The 18,494-nt window shown below is 38.0% G+C and overlaps 1 protein-coding gene across 3 annotated transcripts in view; it reads right to left on the reverse strand.

Annotated features, from left to right (window-relative positions):
• LOC131769682 (myoblast growth factor receptor egl-15) overlaps positions 1-18,494 on the reverse strand; it is a 53,434-nt gene that overhangs the window by 23,285 nt on the left and 11,655 nt on the right. For all 3 annotated transcript variants that reach the window (XR_010717889.1, XM_066168395.1, XM_066168394.1), the window contains exons 3-9: positions 17,671-17,913; positions 15,337-15,606; positions 12,723-12,977; positions 11,792-12,055; positions 4,417-4,671; positions 3,581-3,675; positions 2,105-2,166 (exon numbers count right to left, since the gene is read on the reverse strand). Coding sequence is in view for 2 of the 3 variants with exons in the window: in XM_066168395.1 (XP_066024492.1) it covers positions 2,105-2,166; positions 3,581-3,675; positions 4,417-4,671; positions 11,792-12,055; positions 12,723-12,977; positions 15,337-15,606; positions 17,671-17,913 (1,444 nt within the window). In the remaining variant the exon portion in view is untranslated. The remainder of the gene's footprint in view (positions 1-2,104; positions 2,167-3,580; positions 3,676-4,416; positions 4,672-11,791; positions 12,056-12,722; positions 12,978-15,336; positions 15,607-17,670; positions 17,914-18,494) is intronic.

Consider the following 18,494-nt stretch of genomic DNA (forward strand, 5'->3'; position numbering starts at 1 on the left):
CTGATTACCTAGTAGACCCGACACAGTTGCAATAAACCCTTTTTTACAAGCACAATTTGTGTCTGCATGCTGTTATAAAAAAACTCACTAAAGAAGCAAATTAAAAGATCTCATCATGGCCGAAACCCCAATCGCTGCTTTGTGCTTACGAGGGGTATGACTAACTTTTGCGACAGGTTCCTCGTGTTACTTCAATTAGGGTATAGCATTAGTCGTTGCAGTTCTAAATCGACTTCACGGTATAGTTAGCACATAAAGGGTTTAGGGTAGTAAATTTCGTGTCTTCATACACCCATTTCATAAATGGTGGACGACACAGATGAGTAGCACGAAAACGAGGCTAGTCAATCCGTTCGCCGCAAGGAAAATTTATTACAACATCTGGGGAATCTGGTGGTGCTGTGAAACTCACAAAGGAAGATATTCCTGGTGCTTCTCTTGAAGGAAGGTTGCCATCTCAGAAAATTGAAGAACGAAATTCTGGCTCGATGTCGTGGCGACTCTTGCAAAGGACTCAAAACAAAGCAGAATACGTAACTGAAAAGGTAATTTGGAATTTACGTAGACCACGTTGTTGAAAGCAGCTTCTTGTTACCTTTTATGATAACTCCGAGGTTATGGAAGTAATAAACTGTTTAAACAATGAAATTGTGCCTCTCATAACCGTGAGTTGGATGAATACATTTTAAGTGGTCGCTACAATAATATTATTGACCCAGGATAAAATTTGTACAAAAAGAAAGGATAAAATTTATACAAAAAGAAAAGAAAAGCAAAAAGGTTGTGTAGACCGGGGAGTCGCATCATTAATAAAGCCAATTAAATATCCTGAAGACAGTTGGTCTTCTAGCCTGTTACGTATGCCCATGTTCACTCTAGCTGAGTTGAATATACATATATCAAGATTTGGAAAAAAAATTGATCGTCACAGGTAGACTCACTCAGTCCCAATTAGCATGAGAAAGGCAAAACGTTTTCAGAAAATTTCAGAAAATTCAGAGCGGTGTGTCGGTTGGACGCAGTCAAGTGCACTTTTTCGTTATGTGCAAGCGTCACTTTTAGAACATCTAACTGTTGACGAGGACAAACTGAATGAAATTAAACAAAAAAACTGCTGCACAAGCTGATTCAGAGGCATGGAAAAACTAAAGAAAATTTAGGTTTACTGCCTCAAATTTTGGTTTATTAGTGAACAGAAAAAGAAATCATTCCACTCGTGAACAGAACATCTTACATCCAAAGCCATTCTCCTTTAGACAAACTATGTATGGTAAAAATATGGGTCCGTGGCCTTGATGCAATATCTAAGTGGATGTTCTCGACTCGAAATCCAGTTTAAGAGCTCAAATAAGGGTTTGCTGTGTTTCAAGGCTTCACCTGTTCACTCAGATTTGAAACCAAGGCATCCTTCTTCAGTTCATTTGCATTTGTTCCTTGCAGGGTCTCACTTTCTTTAAATGAATCTGAACAGCAGTATGTCATGGTGCTGGTCCATGATTTCATCGCATTAGATACACTCTCCTATTGAACGAATTTCTCAAATCACTTGGCCTAAAGTGTAGAGAGCGTACCTTATCCTCCTTTGTCTCGCGAAAGTCCTTTCCTTCATCACTCCTTATCGCATGCAGCCATCACTTACGTCTCGTTTTACCGGTGAAAAAATTGAAACATGATATCTTCTCATTGTTGTCCCCTATTTTACCTTTTTGGTTGCATTCAGGCACACAGCAGGAATTGCCGTAAACTTCAACGTAAACACTAAAAAATAACTATACCACCTCACGCACTGAGGACTGACTAGTCTTGTTTTCGCGCTGCACTTCCGTGACGTCCGCAACTTATGGATAGGTGAATCAATTGCCACTATTCGGAAGTCGTGTGTTTCATTTAAGGTCAAATAATTTTAATCTAAAATTTTGCATGCCATCTCCAAAATATATAAAGAAGAATCTAGAATTAATGACCGCAAATCTGTTGGTTTAATATCCCCACTACTGTCCTATACATGAGATAACTTATTATTGCGATTTATAAGATCTATTTAATGACACATAATGAGCAGACCCCATGTGCTATACAGGAAACGAGCAAGAGGATATAATACCTAAATGTCACAGATTCAACTTTCTCAACAGGTATGTCCCTTTCCTTTAAAATGTCAGTCACCTGGCGAGGGAAAACATCAGACAATAAAGTCAATGAGGTGTATGTACTAATACGTTCTTCTTAGAGGTATACGGTGCACATCAGCCATAACGGGCCACACAAAACCTTCGAGCAATAAAATCTTATAGGATTATGGAGTGGTTTTATAAAATAATTCTACATCACTTCGAAGGTGTGCTTTATGATGAAATGATCAAGTGAGGGAATGAAAGCAAAACTTCCTATTTACGTCAACTTCTCACGACCCTGGAAATCATGTGCCTATTGTAAAGCGAAGGTTCATCTAACAACTTTGACTAGCCATATTACATGGATAAAGCGCATGCTGAATGGAAACCTCCACTCGCTGAGACGGGCAATGAAAAAATGGCAAATTTTAAGCGAGGTTTTCTCCACGAGGGATCAGACCCGAGACCTTGAGGTTCTGTATTCCCGTGCTGTACAACGGAAGCTACATTACAGGGAACTCGATGGTGCTCTGTCTCGATGGTCTCAGATGTGGTGCATCAGGAAACACGAAATCCAGAGGTCTGGAGTTTGACTGCAGAAGAAAAACTCAAATTTCATCGTTGTCCCTAGTTCATGACAAAACGCAGGATTCAGAGTAATTTTTCAGCTTTCAATGTGAATTTGTAGGCTTTGGTCAAGGCCCATTTTTTTCCCGGCTGCCAATGAAAATTCTGCGTGTTTATTGCTGAAACGGGACCCGTTGCATAGCATATGACCAAAATCTTCTTGAATCAAACTTTTCCTAGAGAAACCTTTTTTATTTAACAAAAAATTATTTGTATATGGTGGACATATAGTATACTTTAAATTGCTAAATCAATTTAAGCATCAGAATCTTTATTTTGATCAACATGTTTTGGTGCAGCAATTCCTTTTCTAACAAAGCTTAGTGAACGGCTGAATTTTTTCGGTGTTTGTGCTTCTTCATTCACAGCCATGGGAAATCCGTACTGTTAAGCACCGACTTTAATTTGAACAGGTGAGAAGGCTTTACAAACGACATTAAACAGGATTTGACGGAAAATGAATCTTGATTAAAGGTAGTATATACGTGCAAAAACATAAACATGGTTATGTGACGGAGTGTACACAACCTTGCATGTTTCACTCTTGAACAAATACGTAGAAAGCTGAATACTGTAACAAAAATACTCCCTGTAGCACGCTTCAAATTTTGAAACTTTAAACTCGTTTACATTTTAAAACAGCTTTTAAAACATTTCTTGGTTGCCTTATTGCTTGATGTGAAATGTTCACCATAACATGACAGCGACTTTTACTTCAGTTAGAAGATCAATAAGCATAAGTTTTTCTATAAAATTCTAGTTCTTCGGTGAAAAATAGCCGGCAAGTGTGCTAAATTTTGAACCCTGAAACGAAAGACAAATTCCTTTATTTTACTCACAAGTTTATGCAGCTGTTTGATAATTTCTTCAGGATTATCACTGCAGGCTTTGTTGACGATGGTCATCGTAATTTCGATCTTCATAACACTTAAAACTGAAAGGAAAAAGGAGAAATCGGTTCAAACTTTGGTTTCTGCCTTGCTAAGCAAAATAACAACTACCTATTAACTCACAGTGAACAGTAACATTGACTGTAGCTGTAGCGGGTGTTCCCACTCCATTACTGGCTGTACATTGATACTGGATCGTGTTTTTCTTTGCTAACTGTCTGCTTACATTCACAATAAGTCGTGAATCAGTGGATAGGTCTTCAGCATAGCCAACCATGGTCCACTTAATGCTGGCTTCTGGTTTGCCAGACGTATTACATGTCAAGTTTAAGCTATTTCCGTCAATGATAGTTATTGCTTCAGGTAAAACTGAAGCCGATGTCTCCTCTGGAAGACAATTCCTATTATCAGTGGTTTGACAGACATGTCAAGATAAACCCTGTCTATCTAGATAGGAAAATTTAATAAAGTTGCAAAATTTTACTCCCACGGTTTAATATTCTCACAACGTGAGCTGTGAAAAAATAATTTTGTTTCTTTTGGTCGCTCAAATACTAAAACTGAACGATAATACCCAACGGCTTTATGGTGTACATGTTAAGACAATCATAACTGCTTGAATTGGCGAATGATAAAAGCTATTCCAGCTTTCCCGAAATAAAAGAAATTATCATAAAAATCATTTGCATAAATAAGGATAAAAGTAAATCTCTGGGTCTACTTGTTAATGGTTCGTGACTTTCCGGTTTTTGAAATCGAGTATATTAACCTGAATGTTAACTCACCAACAACTGTAACACTGACAGAGGAATTTTTTCCAGCACCAACTTTGTTGACAGGAACACAAGTGTACGTACCATCAGACATCACAGTAACATTAAAAATCCCTAAGCTGTTGGTCATTATGAGTCTATTGTTAAAGTACAAATGAAATTCAGCTTCAGGACTAGCATCAGCTTGGCATGTTAACTTGAGGGGACTTTTGCGAAGCACTGTGGTGTTACTGAGAGCTGAAATGAGTTTTGCGCCGCCAGGAGTGTCTAAAAAAAAAAGGGAATCAAATCATGAAACTGACAAAGGATATCGTCAACTGCTTCTGTCTGTGTATTACAGTGTTACTGGGAGATGTGGTAAGGTTTGCGTCACCAGGAGCACCATAAAAACAAATAAAGTCATGGCGCTGATATGAGCCGAGAGAACATAAAATTTCCACCTGAAGGCGGTCGATAGAAATAGGACTCGTGATACGGGCCATACCTCTCATGCGGCTTACCAATTGGTATGAAGTTTTAAAACATTTTGGTGTAATGGTGCAAAAGGTATGGGTAGAGAGAATGCAAGCTTTCCTAAATTTTCCCTCTCCTTAGGTAAGGAGGTAAGGTAAACTTTATTTTACCAGGGTGGCCGAATCAGCCCTAAGGCTGGTGTTCAGAGGGGTCCTGGGCTAAAAAAGTATAATAATGTAAAAATACAATATAGTTATTTAAAAATACTGGATGTAATAATTTAAAAATACAAATGTTAAAAATTGTGACTATTCATCAAAAATTTGAAGAAAGAAAGGGACTCCGCGTTGTGAATGTACCGAGACAACAAATTAAAAAGGGCCATGCCCGAATATTTAAAACTTCGTTTCCCAAGGCTTAGCTTCGGTTTGAGCAGGTGCAAATAGGTTATTCAGTGAGTGTCATAGCTATGTACATTGTATTTTCTAATAAAATAGTTGCAGAAATACCGACGTACTAGCTTATTTAAGCATTTATCAACTAAAACACATTTGTGTCTTTTCCGTTTCATTTGTAACTCAGCACACCCTAAAACATGAAAAGTGTCTTTAGAGGAATCACGCCTTAAAACGATGCGGGTAGCACGTTTTTGTAACCGTTAAAGGGTTTTGCTGGAGGTGACTGACAGTTCACCCCACGCAGCGTCGGTATAACACAGGATTGGCTCAATAAGGGTATTATAAACACACTTCGCTACCTTAAGAGTAAGGCAAGATCTTATCCGTGCTAAAAATCGCAAACGCTTGTTGACTATTTGTTACAAATAGGGTTGGCATGCTCTTTCCAGTGAAGCTGTTCATTGAGCATAATAAAATAATTGAACTTTGTCACTCTCTCCATGTCCTTTCCTTGGATCTGCAGTACAAAGCTTGATAAGGTTTGCTACGGTTGCCTTGTCCCAAAGAGTAGGAATTTTGTTTCGCTCTGATTTAGTATTAGTCTGTTACTCACAACCACTACTCGACTCGTTTGAGGTCTTCTTTCAGATTTTCTCTGATGATGCTGATATCGGACCCAGTATAATACATCACTGTGTCATCGGCATACAAACTTAATCGCCGAATGCACCAAACATTGAGGCAGGTCATTTACGTCTATCACAAATAGCAATGGTCCCAGTAAGGAACTTAGAGGAACGCCGAAGTCTAGAGGAAGGCTGGATGATAATTCTTTTTCGTATTGAACTGTCTGCGAACGAGCGATCAGATAATTTCTGAACCAGATAAGACTGCATCCTGTAACTCCATAGTGATCTAGTGAAGGAGGCAGTGGTGACCAACAAATGCAAAGACCTTTTGGCGTTCGACGGAGGAGAACACATACTAATCGTTTCGTTTTCACGGAAATCACTCTAGAGGGTTTTATGCGATTTCAGGCATTGGCCCTGGCTGGCTATATGGCACAAATAGTTTCGATCTCATTTGCGGCCTCGAGCTGAAGACACCGATTTTTTTTCTGCGAAATCAGTCCTAGTTAGCTCTGGATTTAAAACATGACGCTATCGTCATTGCTTTTCCTAGCAGTATGCAGGGCGCGTGACACATGAACTTCGCAATAGACCTCACTCACTGTAGAGTCTCTGTGGCTTAGTGATAGAGCATCGGAGCGCAGAATCCGAAGATCTGAGGTTCGATTCCCCATCGGGACTAAGAATTGTTTTTCTGGCGATCGAAATTTTCATTGAATTTGTGTTGTGTTTTCAAATCGCTATCTTTTAACAGAGGATCTTGCTGAGGACGAATGGTACTGTTTGTAAAATCGAAATGTTACACCGTCGCTCGATCTCGTCATCGTAATTACATATATTTACACGAAAGACGAAGGTGGACAGAGGGACAGTATTCATCTCGGCACCCGGAATTACATGTAGCTCGATGCCACTTGCGAGACTATAAAATATAATTTTCAGCTATTAACACCAATTGAAGACTCACCAAACGGTCTCATTATAATTATTCTAGCCGTAAACAGGCCAGAATCAGAAATTGGATTTAGTTTTTCCTCCGCAGGAAAATGCACAATAGGCGCTTCGTGGCAGTTTTTAATTGGCGAAAAGTAATGTGGTGGGCATAGAGACATGGAACGAGGTTGAGTTTAGCATCGAGTGTATGCAGGCTTGAAGTGCTGAGCCGCGCATAAACGTTAACCAAGCTTGTTACAATTTACACTTATCTTACGAGCAAACTTTAAAATATTTATTTAAAGCACAAACCCAATACTGTGAATCGCTTCAATTATTGACGTAGTGAGAAACAACAACCGTGGGAACAGTTTAAGTTGAATGGCTGATTGATTTATTTCTATTAATCAAGTTGACTATCTTATGTAAACATTGGTGATGGCATCGATCAGTAGATTACTTTCACGGACAAAAAAAACGTACTTTTCTGTCATCAAAAAACTTGTGAAAGTCATTGCCACATATTTTTAATTTCAATCAGTCAAAAAACTTGCGGTCCATAAAATGCCTTCTGTGGTATATCGTTCCGAGGCAGAAAACAGAGATTCATTATCAGATGTACGCGGAGAAAACCTTGTAAACAAAAACTATCGCGTTCAAATGCAAATATTTATTGAGCGATTATGAGGCGAGACTTGTCATAGGAATGGAAAATACGGGAATTTGGCTCGTGCAGGCAGAGAAAGATTTGAATCGCCGCATTAAAATTTGATGAATTTCGCAACCGGAAATTTGATGAACGTAGGATTGTATTTGGCACCGGTGTTGTATAAAGCCCGAGGTAACCATCATTCTTGATTTCTCTGCGACTCAAGCTAAGTCACAAAGTGACTTTGCTACGCGATTTTATTATTTCCAATGTCCTTTCCTTTCCTTTCCTTTTTACGACAAATTGGAAATACTAAAATCAGAAATTTTAGGATTTTTATGGTTTCGTGGAAACGAATTCTTCTGGCTCTTGGGGTTTTCTGCAGGGATTCTCGTACGCAAATCATAGATCTACAGATTTCTATTGAGGAAATCAATAGCATATTTCCGTTTCGCAAATTACAGATTCTCATTTCGATTCGCATATTACAATAAGCCGCATCACTTTGTTCCAAAGTCTTAATCTCTATTTCTCTAAGTTCAGTAAGCAATGAAGAGCACGTCAATGAAAAGATAAACAAATGATCACGGTAGTGTTAGACAGCTTTTACATAGCACTACAGTGCTACTGGGAGATGTTGTAAGGTTTGCGTTACCAGGAGCATCATAAAAACAGATAAAGTCATAGCGCTAATATGAGCCAAGAGAACATAAAATTTTCACATGAAGGCGGTCGATACGGACAATACTTCTCATGCGGCTTACCAATTGGTATCAAGTTTAAAAACATTTGTGTATAGTGCTGCAAAAGGTATGGGTAGTGAGAGTACAAGCTTTTCTAAATTTTCCCTCTCCTTAGGTAAAGGGGTAGGGTAAACTTTATTTTACCAAGGTGGCCAAATCAGCTATGAGGTTGGTGTCCAGAGGGACCCTGGGCTAAAAAGTATAATAATGTAAAAATAGAATAAATAGTAATTTAAAAAATGAGGGTTGTAATAATTTAAAAATAAAAAATGTTTAAAATCGTGAGTATTCATCAAAAATTTAAAGGAAGAAAGTGACTCCGCCTTCTGAATGTACCGAGACAACAAATTAAAAAGGGTCATGCCCGAATATTTAAAAATTCGTTTCCCAAGGCCAACCTTCGGTTTGGGCAGGTGCAAATTGGTTCTTCTGCAAGTGTCATAGCTATTTACACTGTATTTTCTAATAAAATAGTTGCATAAATACTGAGGTATTAGCTTATTTAAGCATTTATAAACTAAAACACGTTTGTGTCTTTTCCGTTTCATTTGTAACCCAGCCCACCCTAAAAAACTAAAAGTGTCTTTACAGAAGTCACGCCTTAAGATGATGCGGGTAGCACGATTTTGTAACCGTTGAAGGGTTTTGCTGGAAGTGGCTGACAGTTCACCCCACGCAGTGTCGTTATAACACAGGATTGGCTCAATAAGGGTATTATAGAGACACTTCGCTACCTTAAGAGTAAGGCAAGATGTTATCCGTGCTAAAAATAGCAAACGCTCGTTTACTATTTGTTACAAATAGGGTTGGTATGCTCTTTCCAGTGAAGCTGTATATTGAGGATAATAAAATAATTGAACTTCGTCACTCGCTCCTTGGATCTGCAGTACAAAGTCTGATGAAGTTTGCTACGGTTGCCTTGTCCCAAAGAGTATGCCTTTCGTTTCGCTCTGATTTAGTATTAGTCTGCTACTCATCAACCACTGTTCGACTCGTTTGAGGTCTTTTTCTAGATTTTCTCTGATGATGCTGACATCGGACCCAGTTTAATACATCACTGTGTCATCGGTATACATACTTAATCGCCGAGTGTAGCAAACATTGAGGCAGGTCAATTATGCCTATCACAAATAGCAATGGTCATAGTAAGGAACCTAGAGGAACGACGAAGTCTAGAGGAAGGCTTGATGATAATTCTTTTCCATATTGAACTGTCTGCGAATGAGTAGTCAGAAAATTTCTGAACCAAGTAAGACTGCATCCTGTAACTCCACAGTGCTCTCATGAAAGGAGGCAGTGGTGATCAGCAAATGCATAGGCCTTTTGGGGTTCAACGGAGGAGAACGCATACTGATCGTGTCGTTTTTACGAAAATCACTCTAGAGGGTTTTATGCGATTTCAGGCATTGGCGCCTGGTTGGCTATATGGCACAAATAGCCTCGATCTCCTATGCAAATGTTTTCTTGGCCACCTTGAGCTGAAGACACCGATTTTTTTCTGCGCAATCACTCCTTGCTAGCTCTGGAATTTTAAAACATTACGCTATCGTCATTGCTGATAATAGCAGTATGCATGACGCATTTCATATGAACTTCGCAATAGACCTCACTCACTGTAGAGTCTCTGTGGCTCAGTGGTAGAGCATCGGAGCGCGGAATCCGAAGATCTGAGGTTCGATTCCTCATCTAGACTAAGAATTTTTTCTGTCCCACGTTCGTGACAAGACGATAAACATCCTTCTCTAAAATTGATCTTGATATCGAAATTTTCATCGAATTTGTGTTAAGTGTTTTCAAGTCACTCTCTTTTAACGGAGGATGTTGCTGAGGACGAATGGTACTGTCTGCAAAATCGAAATGTTACACCGTTGCTTGATCTCGTCATCGTAACTACATAATGTAAACGACAGACGGAAGGTGAACAGAGGGACAGTATACATCTCGGCCCTCGGAATTACATGTAGCTCGATGCCACTTGCGAGACTAAAAAAAAGAATTTTCAGCTATTAACACCAGTTTAAGACTCACCAAACGTTCTCATTATAATTATTCTGGCCGTAAACAGGCCAGAATCAGAAATTGGATTTAGTTTTTCCCCCGGAAAATGACATATGACGAACGTAGGATTGATATGACGAACGTAGGATTGTAATTAGCACCGGTTTTGTAAAAAGCCCGAGGTATGCGTTTATTATTCTGCGGAGTTGGATGGTTACCATCATTCTGAATTTCTCTACGACTCAAGCTCAGTCACAAAGTGACTTTGCTACGACATTAGAGTATTTCCAATATCCTTTCCTTTACTTTCCTTTCCTTTTCACGAAAAATTGGAAATACTAAAATCAGAAATTTTAGTATTTTTATTATTTCGTAGAAACGAATTATTCTGGCTAGTGGGGTTTTTTGCAGGGATTCTCGTTCGCAAATCCCAGATTTATAGATTTATATTTAGGAAATCAATAGCATATTTCCATTTCGCAAACTATAGATGTTAATTTCGTTTCGCAAATAACAATAAGCCGTATCACCTTGCTCCAAAGTCTTAATCTCTAGTACTCTCCATGTTCAATAAGCAATGAAGAGCACTCAACAGCGATTTCGCTAAAAACTGCAAGGCCTCCAATTCGTTCCCTCTGAACCGCAAATCCGGCCAAAATATAGGCTCCGTATAGCCTCTTGTTTACCTTGGTTCGGAAGGGAGCTGAATATTTTCTTAATGTGTGCAGCTCCATTTCGCTCATAATAGCGAAGACTTCCATAAATGTTATTTGCCAACTTCAAAAGATTCCATATAAAAACACCACTGAAGTAACACCATGTCGTGCTCCTAGAGCTCGAGAATATGCGACGAAAAACCTTCAACATCACCATTTGACTTTCTAGAAGTGATGTTTTACATATGGTAGGTCAAAGTTGAGATGCAGCTTCAACACATGTCAAAACATTCAGCGGAAGTCCAAGAAGTCTCACACTCCAAATGAGTCCTGTATTTGAGACGCTGCGTTGACAGGAGTAATTAACTTTACAATGCATGTCTTAATGACAAATAATAGAACAATTTTGACAATACTTACATCGTACAGATTAAGTAGGACCAACAATTTGCCTTGCGAAAATTTCCAAGACTTGCAAATGTATATGAATTAATTGCACATGGAATACTACATTTATGAATGGAATTTTTAACAAATACGTAAAAACACCCACATACAAGTAACTATCTTTAATTTTTAAAAAACACCTTTAAGGAGACAGAACAATAAAAAAATACGACATAAATTACACGTAACATTTAGGAACTATTACATCGGTTACTTTAGATTGAAGAAATTGATAAACGATCACAAACACTGAAGGGCAATCAATGACCGTTTTGTGCTTTCAATGTGTATCACTCTACTTCATTCCAGACGATTTGCAATTTAACTTCACCATGTTGTTTCCCAGAGCATCTTAGTGAATTTGATAGTTTTAGGCTATCATTTCATTCACATTTCCTTGGATTCTCATATCCGATGATATAAAAAATAACTGTTAAACATTTCTTGCACTTTCAAGACTATTATACAAATAGCTACTCACAGTGAACAGTGACATTGACCGTAGCTGTAGCAGGTGTTTCCACTCCATTACTGGCTGTACATTGATACTGGATCATGTTGTCTGCTGTCTCAGGTCTGCTTACATTCACAGTGAGTCGTGAATCAGTGGTTAGGACTTCAGAATAGTTAACCATGGTCCACTTAATGCTTGCTTTTGGTTTTCCAAACGCATTACATGTCAGGTTTAAGCTATTTCCGTCAATGACAGTTGTTGTGTTAGGTAAAACTGAAACTGATGGCGCCTCTGGAAGACAATTTCTATGATCAGTGGTTTGACAGGCATATCTTTGTAAATGATAAAACATAGGAGAAAATGCTACGCCTTAAGAAATAGGCCACCTACTCTACCCAAAACCCGACCTGAATCTTAACCCTAACTATCGTATCATGAAGCCGACTGACGTACAAAAGTTAAGAACAGCGCATAACAATGCGCCAAGAAAAGTTGCCAGAGAGTCTATTGAAGTATGCTCACTAAAAAAGCCTTTGTCATTTAGTAAATGCCATCAGTGAAGATGTACTTGTAACTGCAAGTATCTCTAACAATTATTCGTAGAACGCTAAGACAAGCCCTATCTATCTAAATAGGACTGCAATCGATTCCCGTGACAAAAATTTTACTCTCACGGGTAAACATTCTTACAACGTGAGCTGCTAAAAACGACTATGTTTCTTTTGGTAACTTGATCACAAAAAGTGAACGATAATACCCAACGGCTACCCAACACAACTGCTTGCAAATGGTGAATGAAGAAAGCTATTCCAGCTCTCCCGAAAGAAAGGGAATTATCTTTAAAAAAAAAAAGATTTGCATAACTAAAGATAAAAGTAAATCAATTGAGTCTACTTGTACATGTTTCGTGACTTTCCGTTTCTTGCAATCGAGTGTATTAACCTGACTGTAGACTCACCAACAGCTGAAACACTGACACAGGCATTTTTTCCAGCACCAACTTCGTTGAAAGGAACACAGGTGTACACACCATCGGACATCACAGTAACATTAAAAATCCCTGAGCTGTTGGTCATTAGAAGTCTACCGTTAAAGTACAAATGAAATTCAGCTTCAGGATTGGCATCGGCTCGGCATGTTAAACTGAGAGGACTTTTGCGAAGCACTGTCGTGTTACTGGGAGCTGAAATGAGTTTTGCGCCGTCAGGAGCATCTAAAAAAAAGGATCAAATCATGAAACTGACAAAGGTTATCGTCAACTGCTTCTATCAGTGTCAGCTCTTAGAGTGTTGTATTTTCCCTCTGCGAACGAGAGAGTAGCTATTTCTTTTATTGCTTTTGTGAATACTCAACACGAAAAAACGTCAATAAAAAGATAAACAAATGATCATAGTTATGTTAGACTGCTTTTATGTAACATTGTAATGTTACCAGGAGATGAGGTAAGGTTTGCGTTACCAAGAGCATCTAAAACAAAGAAATAAAGTCATAGCGCTGATATGAGCCAAGAGAACATAACATTTTCCACTTGAAGGCGGGGAATAGAAATAGGACTCGTGATACGGGCCATACCTCTCATGCAGCTTACTTATTGGTAGGAAGTTGAAAACATTTTAGTCTAACGGCACAAAAGGTATGGGTAAAGTTTCCCTCTCCTTCGGTAAGGGGTAAGGTAAACCTTATTTTACCAGGGTGGCCAAATCAGCCCTGAGGCTGCTATCCGGAGGAGGCCTGGACTAAAAAGTATAATAATGTAAAAATAGAATAGATAGTAATTAAAAAAAAGGATGTAATAATTTAAAAATACGAAATGTTAGAAATCGTGATTATTCATCAAAAATTTGAAGGAAGAAAGTGACTCCGCCTTCTAAATGTACCGAGACAACAAATGAAAAAATCCCATGCCCAAATATTTAAAACTTTGTTTCCCAAGGCCAAGCTTCGGTTTGGGCAGGTGCAAATTGGTTCTTCTGTGGTAAAAAAAAAAGTGCGGTAAAATACCCGTTAAAAACACAGAAAAGCCAAAATTTCTCATTCTAAAAGATGATTCTATCTTACAAACCGCTCTCCCCGAATCTCCCATTACTTCATTGAAAAAAAGACGCTGTGATTGGTGCGAGATACATACCCTAATATGGCGATCTGATTGGTGCGAGATACATACCTTAAATTATCCGATTGGTGCAAGCAACATACCACTTCTATACGCTAACATAAATGCTATAATTATTATTATTTCTTTATAACCCAAAAATATCAATAAGGGGATTATAAGTTGATCCAATACCAAATTCTCCAACTAACATCACAAGAACTGTATGGCAGACATTAAGGAGAGTTATTGATGAGACCTTGGGAGTAAAAGGTTAATACATCAGCCATGACAACCCTGATTTTTGATAATTGGAGCTCAGCGAAGCTAATCTCTAATTTGCTCAGTTCAAGTGGGACAAGAAATAATGAGACCAAACATTAAAATAAAAAATTCAGACCACACATTCTCTGGATTGGGATTTGAAATGGTGACTGTTTAAGTGACCCTGTCTTCCTACTGTAACTGAGGTGACCATTACAAGAGGTCTTATCCAAATTTATAGTAAATATTGCAATGAGTTCCAGACAATTGGTAAGTTACCATTTAATATAGGGGAAAAATGTGAATTTTCTAGGTGGGGATGGGGATTTAAACTTTCCTGTTTCCCTACTTTGTGTTTACAAAGCATGAAAACAAATTAAAATAAAATTGTAAAAAATTTGCTTGTGGAATGGAAACAATTATTCCCCATGAATGAAGGAGACACTTTTATGTGACTTCCAAAGTTTCTAGGGAGCATGCCCCTGCATGCTCCCCAAGGGTTCAACATATCGGGCCAAAAGCACTTGTCCTCTGGCACTGAGTCTCATCTACGGTCGTAGATAGCTATACTGGGCTCTTCCATATTCTTTTGAAAACCCTGTATGTCAGTTGAACTTTCACCGAATCCAAATCGGAAGTTAGGTGTAGGGGACTTTACAGATCAGTCTGTCCAAACAACAAACTATTAGTTTTCATAGTGATGTTTTTAAATCCTTAAATACAATATTTTTTCAACAAGCAGCTGGGTGCTTATTTAAAGTTTTATCTTAAAGGAGGGGTGCTTATTGGAAGGATGGCCCTTAATCTAGGGGGAGCACTTAATAAGTTAGCCCACCAGTGAGACAAAAGTTTAAAGGACAGGTAATGCACATAAAGGAACTCTGCGAGCAGATATAGAAATAAATGGAAATGAATCAGTCAGAGGAAAAGAATCAGTAAGGGGAAAAGAGTTTTCCCCTTGCTGATTCTGCAGTAGTTGAAGCTTAAAAATCACATGAAAGAGTGGCAATGTAAACAGGTTTTCTTTGCTTCCCTACTATTTAAGAAAGTGAGGGAGGAGAGCAGGTTGCGTATTTGAGATGGGCACTTGTTGGCCTGGGGGTGAATGTGGGTGATTGTTCAAGAAAATAAAGTATACAAACATTTGCATGTACATTAAACATATTCATAACACTGACTTCAGTAATCTATGGAATTCATACAATCAAATACTTACAGTGCACTGTCACTGCTATTGCCTTTTTGGTGCCATTACCATAAAAATTGAACGGGATGCAGCTGTAGTTCACCATCTTTACTCTTTCACTAACTGAAGTTGCAATCACTGCATTGTTGTCCGCAGAATTGATATACTCATTACCTTTGTAGAATCGATACTTTGCAGGTGGGTTGGCCTGTGCACTGCAGGTGATATTGAAGGTTTCATTCACAGGAACAGAGTTGTCAGTGAGATTGGTTGTCACAATGGTGTTTACTGGGTGGTAGTCTAAAATGAATTCAAATCAATTGGCAATATTTTCCTTATTCAGTAAATACAATGTACCTAAATCAGTTGTCTCAAAAGCAACGGAAAGTGTGACCTACAGCCCATGGCTAGAATCACTCTAAAATTGTCACAAGAATTTACATGTATCTGCAGCATCTGTCAAAAGTCGTGAGAATATTAAGAAGTCTTAAAGGAAAATGTTATGGCCAAAATTATTTATTACAAATTCATAATTTTTACTTTTGTCACATTTTCATTATGTTCTTTTGTTTTCAAGAACCCTACTTTCATCAATACCTCTGTTGCATAATTTTCCTTTTTTTGTGTCATTCATGTAAGTTCTTTCCTGAAAATGTTTTCATTCAGCTTAATCATTTAACTCTGCTGTATTGTTTTCCTAAATTGTTGTATACCATCTTTAACCAGGCAGTTTGTTCCCAGATATCATACAATGTTTGGAAGTGTCTTTTGTTATCCTTCATTTTGTTTTTCAGTCAATTTCTTTGCATATAATTGTAGTAACTAAATACTTGAAATTTTCTTCCTGCAACAGCTGTTGGAATATATCATTGAAGAGTATGAAAGAGCATCTTTGGGACATGTACAAGTAATTCTGGTCCTAACATGCAATGGAGAAAAAAAAGCTCACTACTGAGGGGATAAAACATGGTCCTTGAATATTCCTTCATAGCGTTTACCTTTAATTCAACTCTAAGTTTGATAAACCAGAATTTTATCACTTCAAGCATTCTGAGAAAATCTTAATTGGTACCCTGAAAAACATTACACTAGCTCTTGATATAGAGTTAGAAAGGTATCTGTATGTTTCACCCCTTGTCACCTTTGGGAGTTCGTCCCCAGGTGTACAACAAATTTGCCTCACCCTGAAGTACAGGACCCAGTTGTATAAAGGGCGCATGACATTATCTATTGGATAAATTGCTATCCAGTGGATGTGATTTTAAAACATTCTGCGCTATCCACTGAATAGAGATTCATCCAGTGGATAGCGTTATCCAACCTTCAAACAACCAGGACCAGATGTGCAACAAATTTTCCCCACCCTTTGAGAATTTCTTGAATCTTTCAACTTATTTCTTGGAAATAAGTGATGTTTTCTGCTAAAATTGTAATATATTTCCATCAATAGTCAATTTCACAGTTAAACCATAACACAGTTTGATCAACATGCAGATTCTTAGCAGTGTTCGCCAATGCATAACTACTGAAAGAGTGATGCAATACCACAAAGTATTTACCTAAATGGTTTAACAGTTTCTTATGCTTGCCCTCAAAACAAATTTTAACAACTAGTTACCTTGCTGTCCCTTAGAATTTTGCCAAAATCATTGCTTTATTAAAACACTCTTGGTAGACTGTTTATTGCTGTAAGTATATCTAAAATTAGCTTTTCATAGCCACTTAGCATGTTCTCTTAATCAAGTATATTAGACTCAAAAATTATTTTTGACTTCAGCAAAAAAGGAATGTTTTGTGATAAGGAAAAGTGCTGAAACAAGTAAAGATGGCGGGCAACTTGTTTCACTTCAGAGGGCAAGGGAAATAGGGCGACACCTCCAAAAACTGTTAAAACACAAGGACTATCCATTGACTATTTGGCCACTAGTGTGTAAGCACAAAATGTTGGCATGGTTTTCATGCTGTTCACCATCCATTAACTACTAGTAAATTTTCAACTGTTTAAGGAAAAACATTAAAGCATGCTTTACTAAGCATGATCGCAAATCACAAGGCCATTGTTTAAGTTAGCCTAAGTATAGTAGAATTATTTTCAAGTGTTTGAGATTGCTGAACAAAATGCTCTCATTAGGTCAACTTACTTGTCATTCTATACTATATGTGTTGGTTAAGTGGAGACAAAATGTTAATATTTTGGAAATAAAATGCACTTAATTCAACATAGGAGATAAAATTTAAGAATTGCTTGTTAGAGCATACCTCTCCTTTTGTCTGGCTAAAACAGCTTTCAGGTTAAGGATTCCTTGCAAAGAGAACGACTAACCTTAAACCACAAGGGATAGTTCTTCCTCTAATAAAACTTACTCTGCACAAAAAAATAGACAATCCTGCTATCAGGGCTTCCAACATCATTACTAGCAGTGCACCTGTAGCCTCCTTCATCTTGTTTACCATTGATGATGAGAGGGAAGGACACAGGTTTGTTGTTAGACACTCTTGTCCAGGTGATATTCGGAGTTGGATTACCATCAGCCCCACATGTTAGATTCAATGTGTCACTTTCATTGAGGGTCTGATTACCAGAGGTGTAGTTGATCTTTGATGCATCTATCATAAAGAAGGCACAAACATTGACAAATAGAGAATCCACTGAATTTTTTAATCATGTATGCACAAAGTTGTTACTCACTCGCAGATAGTTAATTCACTAAACCTTTCACAGCTAAGAGCCATGCCCAATGTCCACACTGAGGGCAATTAATACCTCCACTAGTCATTAAATTTACTAATTAAGGTGACCAGCACACGTAGATGATTAGCTACATAACCGCTCACACCTAAGTTGCAGTGGAATCAAACCCATAAAGTTAACAGTATGAACAAACAGTAGTGGTTTCATTTATGAGCTAATGTCAGCATGCATCATACAAACAGCGGGAAGTCACCCAAATTTGTTTCCCTCCTACTTTCATATTTCCTAGCCCAATATGTTCTGGTAATTGTGGTGTAGTTTTTTTGTAAAAATTTATTTTAGATTTCGAGAAATAATTTTTTTCGTTCGACCGCTCAAATATACAAATTTTCACCGTGAATATTACCCGAGTTGGGTGACCTCATGTAACGAATGTACCAGGCCTACGGTATTTCTGTGAACATAATCCTTTATTTTATTATCTAAACCTAATCCC

Source organism: Pocillopora verrucosa, chromosome 6 (assembly GCF_036669915.1).
Source record: "Pocillopora verrucosa isolate sample1 chromosome 6, ASM3666991v2, whole genome shotgun sequence".
Lineage (NCBI taxonomy): Eukaryota > Metazoa > Cnidaria > Anthozoa > Scleractinia > Pocilloporidae > Pocillopora > Pocillopora verrucosa.